At 36.7% G+C, this 15,152-nt stretch overlaps 1 protein-coding gene across 1 annotated transcript in view; it reads left to right on the forward strand.

Moving 5' to 3' along the window:
- LOC112046705 (uncharacterized) overlaps positions 1-15,152 on the forward strand; it is a 413,809-nt gene that overhangs the window by 38,876 nt on the left and 359,781 nt on the right. The window contains exon 2 of the mRNA XM_052886800.1: positions 1,082-1,260. Coding sequence (XP_052742760.1) covers positions 1,197-1,260 — 64 coding nt within the window. The 5' untranslated portion in view covers positions 1,082-1,196. The remainder of the gene's footprint in view (positions 1-1,081; positions 1,261-15,152) is intronic.

The raw sequence follows: 15,152 nt of genomic DNA on the forward strand, positions 1-15,152 counted from the left end.
GGTCAGCTAGATGCAGCTTCGATTTTCCCATTGAAAGTATACATTTTTTTTTTAATAATGGGGTTACGTGTTGGATCAGATAGTTTTAGCTTTACACAATGACTTTATTATTAAATTATTAAAATACACTTACAGTTAGATTATGAAAAATATTGTACTATACCTACTGTTAAATTTTAAAAATACATTTTGTTATTTATATTTATTTCACAGCATCCACGCAATGTTGGATGCACCTAAACTCAAAGTACTACAAGAATAAAGTAAACTTCATAAACTGCTGAAAAAGAAAATCTTTACAAACTTACAAAGTGATAAACGATGAAACGATCTTTTAGAATTTAGTGCGTCTTGTAACGAATATGTCCCCTGAAAACAGTCCGACCCTCTTGTTAGCATTACTAGCTAGGTAGCACAACTGTACGGTAGGCAAGCGGTGGTTTTAGCAACTGGTCTATTTGCGTGCGCAAACCGACGGGCATTCTTTACAAAACACACATTCAGCGCAGCATCGATATCTTGTGTATACAATTATTATACATCGCGTCGGTGTACTTCCGGTATTTACAAATATATACATACTACTAGCTGATATCTGCGACTTTAGTTGCGTATAATTTTGATTTCGCGGTTTTTTTTTAATTAGTACCTAACCTTTATTAGTAATACCTCGAGAGTAAATAACGGAACATCGAACAATAATCGAGCACTTTGTTGATAGTTTATCGCGTACAGACTGGAAATTAAAAACAGTATTTTTTTGTTTCATTGTATTATTTATTTATTATTATATCTATTTATATTAAAGAGACTAAGCCTAACCGATGAATTATGAAGTTATAAATACCTGAACACAAAAAAGATGAACTGTATATTACTTGTTAAGCGATTTTATTTTTGTTTAAGTACTTTTAATGAGTATATTAAAAAAAAAAAAGTTGTTCAGTTTTATTTCCTTCAAATTCTAACAAAGATTTTAGACTACTTCGAATCTGCTCGAATAAAATTATACTTAAGTTGAAACCATACCATGCTTACCTACGTCAAGAATTGAAAATCACCTTTTTTATTTCTTTTTCAGATTTCGTCAAACATGAATGACGTCAAGGAGTAAGAGTGTCAAGTGCGACTGTGACACGGCAGTGTCGGCGACAGTGAGTCAGTGAGTGTGATGGTGTGACAGTGACCGACACAAGATGGCGAAGCTCTTGACGGTCGCGCTGGCGGTGCTCGGCTGGCAGATCGCTGCTGCTGAAAGAGGTACTGCTTTTTGCTTTTTAAAGTGTGTCATACGCACGGCAGTGGGTCACACACAGTTGTGTCTTAACTTATAGTGAAAAGTGTAGTTGATAGCGTCAAATGTTAGTCAGGCCAAGATGCAACCTTCCCTATCTTAAATTTGATATTTTTAATCAGCTAGCAATCATCAGTTTAAACAGATGAATCTTATGTAAAGGCGTAATATTGATTTCTTTCAAGATAATATACATATAATTATTTTGGTTAACCTATTGTAGTTATGAATAGTATTGACATATCAAAGAAATGATTTATACTTATTTTTATAAAAAAAAATACACTTCCAATTTAGCGAACTGCTGCAGTAGGTAAGGTAACAAACAGTCCAACGGACGGCGTTGAGAGGAGATTCAGATAATCTAGCTAATTAATCAATCAACATTGAATATTGAAGATGAAGCTCCAATAGCTCGACGGTAAAGAGGCTGGACTCATCATAGACGTCATAGTTTCAATGTTTGTCCGCTGGACTAACAGGAGGGGAGTGGGAACATTATCATCTATACATTATACTTACATTATAAATAAATAAAGTTTGTGGTGTTGTAGGGGGTAGGTAATCCCTGGATCTACTGAATCAATTATGAAAATTCTTTTACCACGCCAAGCCACGTTACTTGTGAGTGTTATAGGCTATATTTTATCCCCATATTCTTACCGGAACGGGAACCGCGGGGCGGGGTAGTACTAGTATTTTATAATGAACTTTTTATTGTAAAGTTATTGTTAAGAACTTGACTGTGTGATTAAAATTGCTCGAAAAAAGTGGTGAAAAGAAAAAAAAACAATGTTTTTAACAAAATAATAATATGAAACAGGTCAAAATATAAAGCAGGTATCTGCAGCCGCGTGATTAATGATCAACTATAACTTTCCGCATTATCTATTACACGTCAACAAAGCTTTCCGCCCTGATTGATTCCGCCCGCGTCGCCCGCCCACCGCGCCGGTGCTATTTATGCCATTTTTTACTTTGTATTACATAAAATAGTTAATGATAGTTAACTAGGTGTACCATGCTATGCTTCGCAGTGGTACATTGTGGTGCATGGATCAGAAACATAAATAAAGCGTATAGTCTTTAAAGTAGTATCTCCCTGATAAATACAGGTATGAAGTTATAGTAGACGTAAAATGAGTTTTGATACTCAAGCCTCAGGTCAAAAGGCTGTATTCTACTCGTAAGTAGGTCTGACATGTTGATGACATGGGCATAATATTTATACGTGTCTGCGTTATTTCCCAGACAAAACAGTCACTCAATCAATCAATTTATTTATTTGCAGATAAATGCATGATATATATACAGGTGGTCGATAGATGTAGATGGTAAATGTATCTTGCTAATTTGGCATGCAAATTATTTATTAAGTATGTGTTAATTAATTCAAATGACAATTTCAATAATTCGTTATTCATCTATATATATATATATATATATATATATATATCTAATACCTATTATATTTTTTCCATTTGGTTATGTTTGTAATACTTTGATGACTGCACAGTATAAAAAGCTAATATATCGCTATTTTTCGATTACTTCGAATCCTAAACGCTAGGCTGTGTTCCTGCCAATCAGTTTTGGAACCATTCTGACGGCGGCTTAAAAGCTTTGGGGGTTTTTCGGCGCTTTGTTACACAATAGAATACATTGAATACACTATGCTGGCTTACAGTAAAGGGACAACATTCAAGTGATATTTATCAAATATATATCTTCTTTTTCTAAGCGTTTTCATTGAAAGATACTTTCTTTGGTCAAGTTTATCTTTATAATAAATTTGTTCCAACAAAAACAATCTATTCTAATATTATAAAGAGTTATTTTTTTTTAATTAGTGATATTGTGGGTTTGTTATCTTGTGACTTGTAAATTCTGAAGTTGTAGGAGGAAATCTCTGGATCTGATTTTGAAATTTTTTTTACAAATATACAGCATTATTTGTGAGTGTCATTCATACCCGTATTCCGTATTTGTAGTTTATAATGTTTTGTAAGAATGTTGAATGTTCCCCTGTCCCACGTGTGCTAGAACGGATACGATAATATTCTAAAGGTCAAAATGGAACCCTAATTGACTCTGGTATAATGACGGTGGAACTGATAAAACTTAGTTATTTTAATAAACTGACGCATGATAAAGTCGGAAATCAAACCACAAACTGTCTCCCAATTCGGTGTTCCTACGCTCCGCTACGCCGTAGAGGTCCTCAAGAATAAACAAACTTTGCATAACTATTTCAAAGTAAGACTACCGACAAGACAAACTATGTCTTATGATAACACTCATAAGGTATAATTTGCAGCGAACTTTCGACTCGGTTCAAAGTTGCTAAGTTCTGACAGTGTTATGGCAGTGCGGGGAGAGGGGGGGTAACTTTGCCTGGCATCGCTCGCTTTTTGATTACATTATTTTGAGTCTGTTAACAAAATACAGAATTTGTCAGGTTGCCGACTTCTCTCGAGACGATCTGATTGTGTACACCACTGTACACAAGTTAGTGTACTGTTATTAGGTTTTGATAATATGTGCACGTATGTTTGTTTTTTAAACTTTAACCTTACCAAATAGTCCATAGCTTTATTCCTTATTATAGGCACAACTACTAACATCATAACAGATTTATAAATGTAGTAATGTTTTGATTTGATTGGATGTTATGTAATACACCCATCGTCTATGTCTATAACAACACGACCTGTTAGCTAAGAGAGATGCCTCATTGGTACGTTGCGCTTACTTAACTTAAAATATATAGTTTCCTATATATTTTAAGTTAGCCGACGCCCCGCGGTTCTACCCACGTAGTCCCCGTTCCCGTGAGAGTATGGTAATAAAATATAGCCTATGACACTCTAAAATAAAATGGCTTTCTAGTAGTAAAAGGAATTTTTAAAATCAGTTCAGTAGATTCAAAGATTACTCCGTACAACACCACAAAGATGTGGCATATGACGCGTTGATGAGCCCTAATGAAGCATCACACTGCACACGTGAACCTGTGGCGTAGCTGTGAAGTTTCATGTACCAACAACCATAACTCTCATAGTATGTCAAAAAATTGTTCCACCAATAAAAGGACTTTAACCAATTACGTTAGTTGATCAAAACTTTAATGAACCTAAAAATTACAGCAGTGATCCTGCTACCATCCTAAGCTCGGCATCGTAATAATCACTTTGCCATAGGGCACACTACGCTATTCCACTCGTAATTCAAACCGCCCGGAAAGAAATTACTCCATATAAAAATAAATCACCGGCATATTGCCCCAGATTACTTGTGAGGGGGGAATATTTAAATAATTTGAAATATTCCCTGTAGACCAAGAGCCCACACAAACCTACGAGGGTGCTTAGAGTCATACAATCAGTACTTGAATTAAAATTAGCATGAAATAATGATAAAAAAACTTTTTTATATTAAGCTTTTACATTCTAGGCATATCTTCACACATATTATTTTATGTTGTAATAAAAAATAGTTAAAAATCTGCAACCTAAAACCTCAGCCGCGTGGTTTTGAATGCCGAAGTCACGTCAGTCAAGTCAAAGAAAGGGATGCCACGCGAATGATTATAAATTTCAAATTTACTTCAGTTAATCTTTGGTTAGTCGTCTACTAGTAATCGTATGGACTTAGTAGAAACGAACTAAGTAGTTTATGCCTTGCTTTTGAAACGTACTTAAAATATACACGCCTTTTCAATATGCGAATTCCATCCTACTAGTAACTAATGCTTTTAGCTACGAGAAGAGTAAATAGGCGCCTTATAAGCAAACTGTGTATTATATCACTATGCACAACCCGCGTTTGTATATAAGCGATTATTTATGTAGTAGAAAAAGGAGATTTTTACATATCGATGGCGGCGGCTCACTACCGCGGGAGGTTTGCTCGTGGGCTCTCGGTGCGTCGGCATTAACGCGGCAAATATTCACAAATTTAATATCGTTCGGAGGTCAAATGCAATTTATAAAATGACTACCCAATTTTGCTTCACGATTTCCGCGCCCGGCGCTCGAGTGTGCCGACGCATTAAGGTAATGGCGCCAAATGGCAGCGATTGTGCGGATTTGCTGCCTTTGTAAATTAACAATAAATATGTTTTACTATTTTCCGTGAAAATCTGATAAATCCGGGCACCAGTGACAATACTTTCAATGCAAGTTTCAATCCAATATTGTCATCAGGGTATGATCTTTTAATTCTGTCAATTGCAGGATACAACTCAAAAGAATATTTTTACCATTATTAGCATTATTAATAATGATAGTTTGACGAAGAGTCAGTCAATAAACAGATCGGTGGAGATCCTATTTCGGATCTTAGAATAATAAAATACTATTTCATAACCCAATCCAGGACATGATCCAAGACTTTGTGATCCGAAACTACATAAGCTAACCATTGGACCAGTACGACAAGACAGGCAACAAGGAGAGCAGAACACACAATATTTGCTCAGTCTTAATCAGGATTGAACAAACATCAAATACACTAACATGTATAAATCTGTAACAAAACTAAACCAATCGAGAAATCTAAATTAAACATTGTTATTACGTCACAGTTAACGTAATCGTACCTAAAATAAAAACGTCAATTGTGCAACCGTTACCGAAAATTAATCTCCCCACTTAACATAAACAGCTCTCTTAGCAGAGTATTACAATTTTCATACAATTTCCTTTCGATTAAGGTCCTAACTTCATTAAAACTGTTAAAAGCCTAATCTCCATTTGCATTCCAGAAAAATATCCTCCGCCATTACGGACTCAGAGCCTGCTATAGCCAGACATTCCTTATTTTATGAAACCGAAGTTGGTCAGCCTCTGCTTCTACCATAGGGAGGTACCTGTAGCCAATTATGAAGTTTGGACTGTAATGGCTTTGAAATGTAGCGAACGCTTAACCGCCCAAGTATAAATTGTACTTTTTACTATTTTCATCGGCATAGTACCTATTAGAAATCATGTCGCCAGTCGGCCATAATAACCTTGCTCTTGACTACAATCATGCCAGGTGGAAAGCAATGATGAGGTCTAGGTTAGTTGGTAGCTTGCCTAGAAAATGCCTATTCACTCTTGCCTTGAAGGTGTACAAATCGTAAGTGTTAAGAAACACAGAAGCCGGAAGGGCATTCCACGTCTTCGCTGTTCTTATTAGACTAGCTTCGCGGTTGTAAAAATAACGTTAAAGACTTTTAAGAGAAATTTAAAGGTCTGTAGCGATTCTGGCGACTGGAGACACGATTCCTCATGTATGAAATATCAAAAAATACGTTACATGTAAGTATAATTGATCAATTGAACTTCTGGACCCTTGAAACCGGTTATCTTCTACAACCATACATACACACATCTACTGCAAATGCCACAATTGGCTACCGTCGGTACTTACCTTTAGCTGGACCATGGGTTGACAAATTTCATAAAATTGACATGAGGTACGTCTGGCAATCACAAGCTCTCTTTCTATTACGTATTCTCGACGCGTCCGCCCCGACATTATCTTACAAGAAACAATGGCTTTAATACTCCTCCCTTTTAGTATTGTTGGCCGCTAATTTTTGTATTCGACCCATATTTAGCAGAAATAAATATAAAAGAAAACACTTTTGTTCCTTGCTATTGAAATGGAGAGGTTTTTATGCAAAATTAATGAAAACCTGAATAGTTAGCGGGTTGTAACAAAATGTTTTAGTATATATACGCGGAATTTGATTTACATTGTTCAACTGCTCCATAATATGTTCAGTGGTTTCAGTCCATGACTTCGGATCAAGAGGTTCTTGGAGTCTATCAAATCTTAAAACCAAAATATAATAATAATATAGCTTAATAGCAGCTCCAAATTTGGAAGTGGTGGTGTTACCTTGAACAACACTTTAAGCCATGATTTCCAGTCATCATTATCAGATCTATTACTTCATACTTTGATAATCATTAAGGTCTGACCAGTGGCGAAGTCATGCATTTACACACCAAGCCCGCCAATGTGTATCGAAGCAGCGTGGTGGGTCTTAATCAAGGGAATGCTGTGATCCATTAGAAATAAGTCGATTATGGTGACGATTTCATCATACAATAGTTGTTATTTACATTAAAGGTCGGCATCACTTATTATCAGGTTGCAGGAGTTGCTTAAAGTCCATGCAAGAGGCCTATGTCCAGCAGTCTGCAGTGGACGTCCATTGGCTGTTAATGATGATCATATAGATCGTAGTTTCCATTCCCGGGCGAAATTGGGGATAAAATATAGCCTGTTACTCCGTTACCATGAAGCTTCTAATGGTAAAAGATTTCAAATTTAGTACACTGCTTTAATGTATTAGTTTGATAAATTCAAGTATATGGACATAAGGTACGTACTTAGCTCTTCCTCCAACGTCTTCCGAGTCTATAAATTACAAGTCGGAGTGAATCCTGTAAATTTTAAAGCCTTTCCACTATTCTAGGACACCTTAAGACCTAAATTACCTGGCGCAGACTGTGTCGGTGTTACTCCAAATTTATAGCTCTCGGAATACCTCGATAGCTCAAAGATTTAGAGGTGCATTAAAATCTCAAGGTCTTAGATTCAATACTGAATTCTCGTACGTGATATTTACGTAGGTTCGTGATATTTTTATTAAGCAACAATACGATGTACCGTGTGTATCTGTCCGTTGCCTCGTAGCTCCCAAATTGATAGACTTATTAGAACGCTGCGCTTAGTGTTTTATACCTAATGAAGATCTGATTTTTCTTTTGTGAATATCTGGTAGGAAAGTCTTTCGACTCAGTCAATATGTTTAAAAGTTGCCACAGATAAATAGATTCACATTTTAACCTTAGAATAACCTTTTTTAGCATCAGGTATCAATATTTCAACAATTGTTTTAAAAAATAATATTTTCTATAGAAATTTTTACTATATTTTTCATTTAAATAGGACCAATATTTCCGCTATCCAATTAGCCAGAAAATATTGTGTAATGAGTGGAAACGACAATCGAAAAGCGGGCGGGAATCGCACCACTACCTCTCGACTCCAGCCCCTTTTTCAATTGAGCTATTAAGGCGTTTCAGAAGAATTTTTATTTTTAAAGTCGGGTAAAAACCTAGCCTAATAAGTATAGCATTGTCACAAGTACTTTTGATGTATAATATCACATTATACATCATTGGGTATGTCATAATTCCACTGGCAGTGTCCGTGTGTCCGTGCTGGCACTGGGCAGTAACTCAGCGGGACTGTCCCGGAGTTATAAGACAGGCGGGACACCCGGGACAGCTTTACTGTGCTCTGCTGGCTCGTTGACGCCAGTTTATTGCTACAGATTTCCGCGTCTAGTTCATTTTATTTGCCTCCATTATATCTAGTTGGTTTAAAATATTGGTTATAGGAGCCATTACCTACCTGTACCTGACCAGGGAATCCAGTATACCCCCGTATAAGTATATGGAGATGATAATAATATTGTGTATAAATAAGGATCTGGTTAAATAATTGGCTCAATAAAAGCGTGTTTTTTGAAGAAAAAATAATAAAAAAAAAGTTATAGCAGCTACAGCGTTAAAAAAACTGATTCAAGATTGAAAAGTTTCAAAAATCCGAAAAAATATTAAAACTTGGTCACCCTACGGATTTCAAAACAAATTAGTTTTAGATATTAGGTGGTATTTTTCACTTACACGGACACTCTGTATATTGTATAATATACCTATAAATACACCCAGATACTGGAAAATACCCATGTGCATCACCCAAATATATTCCAGTTTTGGGGATCGAACCCACGGCCGTTGATGTAGAAAGCAGGCTCACTGCGCCACGTAGCCGCTTTTTTTATTCTTTACAAGTTAGTTCTTGACCACAATCTCACCAGTAAGTGATGATGTAATCTAAGATGGTAGCGGGCTAACTTGTTAGGAGTAGGTAAGATAGTAGTAGATAGGTAGAGTAGTAGTAAGATAATCGGTTTTTCGGAAACCATCCCTTTCGGTTTCTACACGGCATCGTCCTGAAACGCTAAATCGCTTGTCGGTACGTCTTTGTCGGTAGGGTGATAACTAGCCACGGCCAGAGCCTCCCACCAGCCAGACCTAGACCAATTAAGAAAACCTCAATCGGCCCAGCCGGGGATCGAACCCAGGACCTCCATCTTGTAAATCCACCGCGTTTATCACTGCGCCACGGAGGCCGTCAAAATAATGCCGCTTAATAATGTTTCAGCCTAACCTACTACTCGTATGTAGTAGGTTAGGTTAGTACGTATGTACTCTTGAGTATTTTAGTCTTAGACGATATTAGATGGACTATTAATTAACGGAACGGCTCTATACGGCTTTGATCCGGTCCGGACGGCGCGTGCGGTCTCTCCGCCGGGCGGGCTTGCACTACACGACCAATTACTTTGATTAACAAACACCCTCTATCTTATACAGAGTGCTTCGATTTGCTCCCAAACTTGCCTCATACTGAACTGTAGTGGGAAAATGTGTTTATTGGATCAGACTTCCTTGAATGCTCTCAAAAGGCCACAGGATTTATTTAATTTGAGGGTATTGGACAGTTAACAATACCTTAACCCATGCAGTAAACGGTGGGTCAGCGCGTTTAGTAATAAATAAATAATGTTAATTTGTCGAACAATTGCTATCACATTGTAATTGTAATGATAATGTCGGCGTGCTTTCTGGGGAACTGCAAATGTCATAATTGAGGTCTCTAATGTCAACCACTGACGATCAAGCAATCTCACTAGCCGATAAAACTGATCGTGTGCCGACCAACACGCGGTCAGTTTTATCAGACGTCAAGCCGTTAGCGCTGCAGGCATGTGAGATTACATGATCGTCAATGGCTGAAATAAAATCCGTGCAAAGTGTTTTCATCATCATCCTACGGCATGGCTAAGGTGGAAAACTTTTCTGTACGTTGTCTTTTAAACTACGCAACGGATTTTAATGCAGTTTTTATCATTAGGTAATATTATTATTTATTTAGTGTAAACATTATTTTCAACGCAAATATAGCTCTTATAAAAAAAACATACATACAGCCGAACGTAGAACCTCCTCCTTTTTGGAAGTCGGTTAAAAAATGATTTGAAATACCGAATCCCAGGCGGACAAATACCCGGCTATTAAATACGACTACGTTTAAAACGATAGCCATTACAAACAGTTACGGCTGAAGCAATAAATAAAACAGTAAATAATATAATGTAATGAAAAGTTGGCAGTATGTCTGTGCGTATGTCACAGAATTGGAACATATTCATTTTAATTGGAAACCGTATCAAATTACTCTGTATTTATGAATCCCGCACTACATTACTCTGGTATAATTAATGACAACTTTGTTGCCTGTTTCTGTACGAGTAACAGAAATGGTTTCTAAATATTGTGAGCTTGTGATAGTAAAAGGGATGCTTCGCAGAGTTTGATGTGGGCTTCTCAGATTAGACGCTTGGAACCGCAGTAGGTACCATTATAACAAAAACTATCGTGTATAAGTTTTAGCAGACTCCGAAGTGGATTACAAAAATAAGAAACCGAATGTCGAACAAAGGTCAAAATTCACAACATTTGTCATGACAACTTAATTAACAAACCAAACTGTAACCAAAATAAACCCTAGAATGGAAGAGAATGACATTGAGTGGAGTCGCGGACTTGTGACCGTTATATTTAGTGTTAAGGACGTCCTTGACTTAATTAATATTCCCCTTTTGTAATCAAGTCACTCTACCCGCTTATCCCAAAATCCAACAAAAGGTGTGGACGAATCGAACGCCACGACAAGAATGAGCTAGACCGTACGGCGAGCATTTTATATCGCCAGTCGCCTGATCGCTACCCCTCTCTAACTCCCTACTCTTTGCGGAAACAAGTCGCGCGTTGACACAGACCAACCCGAGATTGAGCGACGTCATATTCGTCTCAGACTACTATTTCCTACAAGAGTATAATCTCAAAGGGGTACTACGTTCTACCTCAACCATGTGTTTGTGTGTTAAGCCTTAGGTGACTGTAGAAGGAAACAACGATGTTCAGATGATAACTGCGACTGTATTGTTCAGAACGAACACAGCGATGCTCCTTTGCGGCAGAAATAGACAATAGACATGGTTGTGGTACTTTCCCAGAGTAACATTTGAATAATATTACGTATTGATGGTTAAGTAGTAAGGTTAGGCTATTTAGGTATCTAAAAATATTCGTCACTCTTCATTCATTCTTCTCGTTCGTTTTTTGTGCTTTTTTTCATTTATTTTGAAGTTTTACTTAGTCGCAATCTTTTAAGATTACTTAAGGAAAGCTACTCTTATGGAAATATAACATATTACTATTTTATTAAGACTCCATAGCTTCACGGAAAATTAAAAATTTAAATTTAGAATTTGGATTATTTAACGTACCCGTACGTGACGTACTAGTACGAGTCTTTGTGTTTCACTTGGTGGAAGGGAAATGGAAATGGAATTAGTCAAAAAATATTTATTTTCATACATGGCGAAAAAATTATTATTGCTAATTAAATAAAGTTTTTTAATAAAAATATAGTTATTTTTATCGCTCGCTTCGCAGGCTGTGTTTAAAACTAACGTCATCAAAAAGCCGCTCGGAAAATGTAGTATTTCGATCATGAATGTATAATTAAGCTGCCAGCGAATGATTTTCAAAATGAGCACAAAATTGAGCATCATTTTGAAAACAGTGATAACATTATTTAGCACAAAACAATGCTGATACCGATGATATCATAGTCAATAAAATAGTGTCAGATAGGACAAACTGCTACAAGTTATGTTTTGATAAAAATATTGAACAAAGTTACAAACCTAAAAAATATCATTGCCTACGTCAAAACTTACAAAAACACCGGCTAGAGAAATTCATTACATATGAATATATCCCGTCGTCTAAAATGTAATGAGCCAATAGTAACGTATTGAACATAAGTGTACAGACAAAAACCATCATTTTAATACTTCATAGTTTCTTTTTATTTTATTTTCTTCAGTCAGATTTACATATTCCCAAGTACTCGTAGTTAATATTTTCTATCTCTGTCTCTTTCATTAAGGTTTCCTTTTTCTGTCTATTCTAATACTTCCATTACATCGAACGAGATGGACCTTTCTGGATCATAATTTATCCGCTGAGTGTTTGGGGAGGACATTAGAACTCGGTTTTTTAAATATTTTAGTAATACTTTTCATTTTACAAACAAATGCATATGCATATGCATATGTTTTGATGCTATTCAAGTGTCACATCGCACTCGTGTCAGACTAAACGAGATAATTGAATTTCTGATCTATTGCACGAGTCTATCTCCATGACACGGGGTCATTCATAAAGTGGGGCATTCAGTTTCGGCTGTAATACATTTTAATAGGTGAGGCTTAAACAGGCATTGTAGTAAATTACCCGCCGGTAATACTGTAATATTACCGCGGTAATAAATTACCCGACAGTTTTATCACGATGGTATATATTTCTTGCAGCCCGGTGACTTCATTAAAAACATTGTTCCCATAACAATGTGTTCGAGATCGCTTTATTAACTGAAGCCTTTTAATTAGATATTAACGAACTAGCGGATGTTTGCGACTTTATTCAGAATTTGTTTTTGGATTTAAATATTTAAGTAAACTTTTCCATCGCACATCGCATCACATCTGCCCGCGGAGAGGTAAAAGGTGCTCGGCAATCGGCATAGAAACCAAGGTCAATATGGAAGCGCTGATAGTTTCACTTGCATCGTAGTTTCATAAAACCACACATTTTTTTCAGGGGATTTAATTGAGAACATACTGCACACCAGAGAATTTTCTTAATTCTCTACATGTGTGAATTCTGCCAATCCGCATTGGGCCAGCGTGGTGGAGTAAGGCCTAACCCTTTTCATTTTGAGATGAGACCCGTGCTTAACAGATAGCTTAATATGAGTTGTTAATGATGAATTGAGAACAAATTCCTACATAATTTTGTTACTTGTTAAGATTTATGAAAATTATTTAGTAGGTACCTACATTGTTTTTTAGCGATTTTTTCAGAAGGTTCGTTGTTTCTCTCCTCTTTCTTCCACCCAACTACGCTGCGCCCCGCGGTTTCATGCGCGTAGATCTAATTACTTTGTCAGTATCAGAATAAAAAATAACTTATAGAAAATTTTCTTCGCACTTTTCACTCTAAAATCGGAACATCTTTCGGAGCTGTTGACTCTATAAAGTTTTGATACATAGTCTTTCGCTTTGCATTCGTCAGATTCATGTGACATTGTCGGTTTTTCGCAAATAGCAAAATAAATAAATGAGCCGCAAAATATATATATAAACAAATAAATGATTTAACAATGGACGAAGGCAGCGAGAAGGTAAAGATAATTTCAAAATCGCAAAGAACAAGCTGTGACCTCTAATCAGCATATTTAGTCCGGTAATTGTGCGGCACGTTATCGGCCCTTCCAGGCGCCCTGAGCTCTGATCCCTGAGCACCTCGACCTTAAGCTGCTGAATTAATGCCCCGGGAAATGTATTTCGCATTAAATTACTTCAAATAAGGCGCTTTACAGTAGCGCTATTCTGTAGCGATGTTTTAATAACTGGGAGTTTCGAATATCGAATTGTTCACTCTCTCTTTCAATAGTATGGTGTTAGATAGAGAAAAACACTGTTGAATTATAATTACACACAGGTGTTGCTAACTAGTAATGCTCATTGTAGAGTCAACTGAAGATGCTACGGTTTAGTGTTGCTACAGATATTTGTCAAGCTCTCTGGGGAAATATATTATCTCGTCGTCCAGAGGTTGCTAGTTGCTCAAGCTCGTGGGGCTTTAGGATCCACTCTAGTCCTTGGGTCAGGCTATAAAACATTCTTTATTTAGTGTTATATTTATTTATTAAGAAATTGTTATTTGAAAGTGAACCAAGTCTTGTCGAAACCTACTAACGGAACCATTTGAGCTTATTTGAAAGATATAGATACAATGTACACTTTGATTCGTCTTCTATTGCTTTTATTGAAGTTGTTTTACTAAGCTGAAACGTGCTTACCTAAAAGATGCCCATTCACTCTTATTAATAGCTTAGTATTCATAGCTGCACATATAGTTAGTCGGACACAACATCAAGAAGTTCTAAGTTACATCCTCATTCGTTGCACTGTAGTAGTGCGCAGTTTTAACAATAATATCATGATCATGAAACACGGCTAAAACTCACGTGACATAAGGTCGGAGTATGACTAGATTCGGACCCATACGGGGCCCTTAGTCATGAGCTGGTTCTTGAAACGCGGCACAATCCAAACTTCTTGTAAGCAAACCGAACTAATACTATCTTGTTCCAAGATTGTTATTTTTGACAATGAAAGAAATAACGGTTTCCACGCTGTTAGCAGCAACAAAGAATAACTTAAATTCTAAAATTAAAGTAATTTTAAAAACAGCTAATACTCATTCAAAAATGTATTTAATAGATGTTACTACTGAGATTTGAGTAACTGTGAGAAGGGTGTTACTCTTAGTCAAGAAGACTGTAACGGAGATATCCTTTTTAATTACTTAAATGTAAATTGAATGCGACGGAGGGTTCAGGGGTGTCAAGCCCACCCCCGGTGAGAGTGGATGACTCAGCGACGAGGGTAAAAAATTAGTCTGACAAGACGAATTGCGCCGCATACACACGGGGGATTAGATGTAGATAGGTACATACTTTTGAACCTTAACACGTATCTCTTACAGTTCTCGTTTATTATTAATGTCACCTTTTGCACTCTGCCGTGTTCCTTAGCCTTGTCGAATTGATTTCGTCCGTGATTTCATTTACGTTTACACTTCCGTGG

This window comes from Bicyclus anynana, chromosome 18 (genome assembly GCF_947172395.1).
Source record: "Bicyclus anynana chromosome 18, ilBicAnyn1.1, whole genome shotgun sequence".
Lineage (NCBI taxonomy): Eukaryota > Metazoa > Arthropoda > Insecta > Lepidoptera > Nymphalidae > Bicyclus > Bicyclus anynana.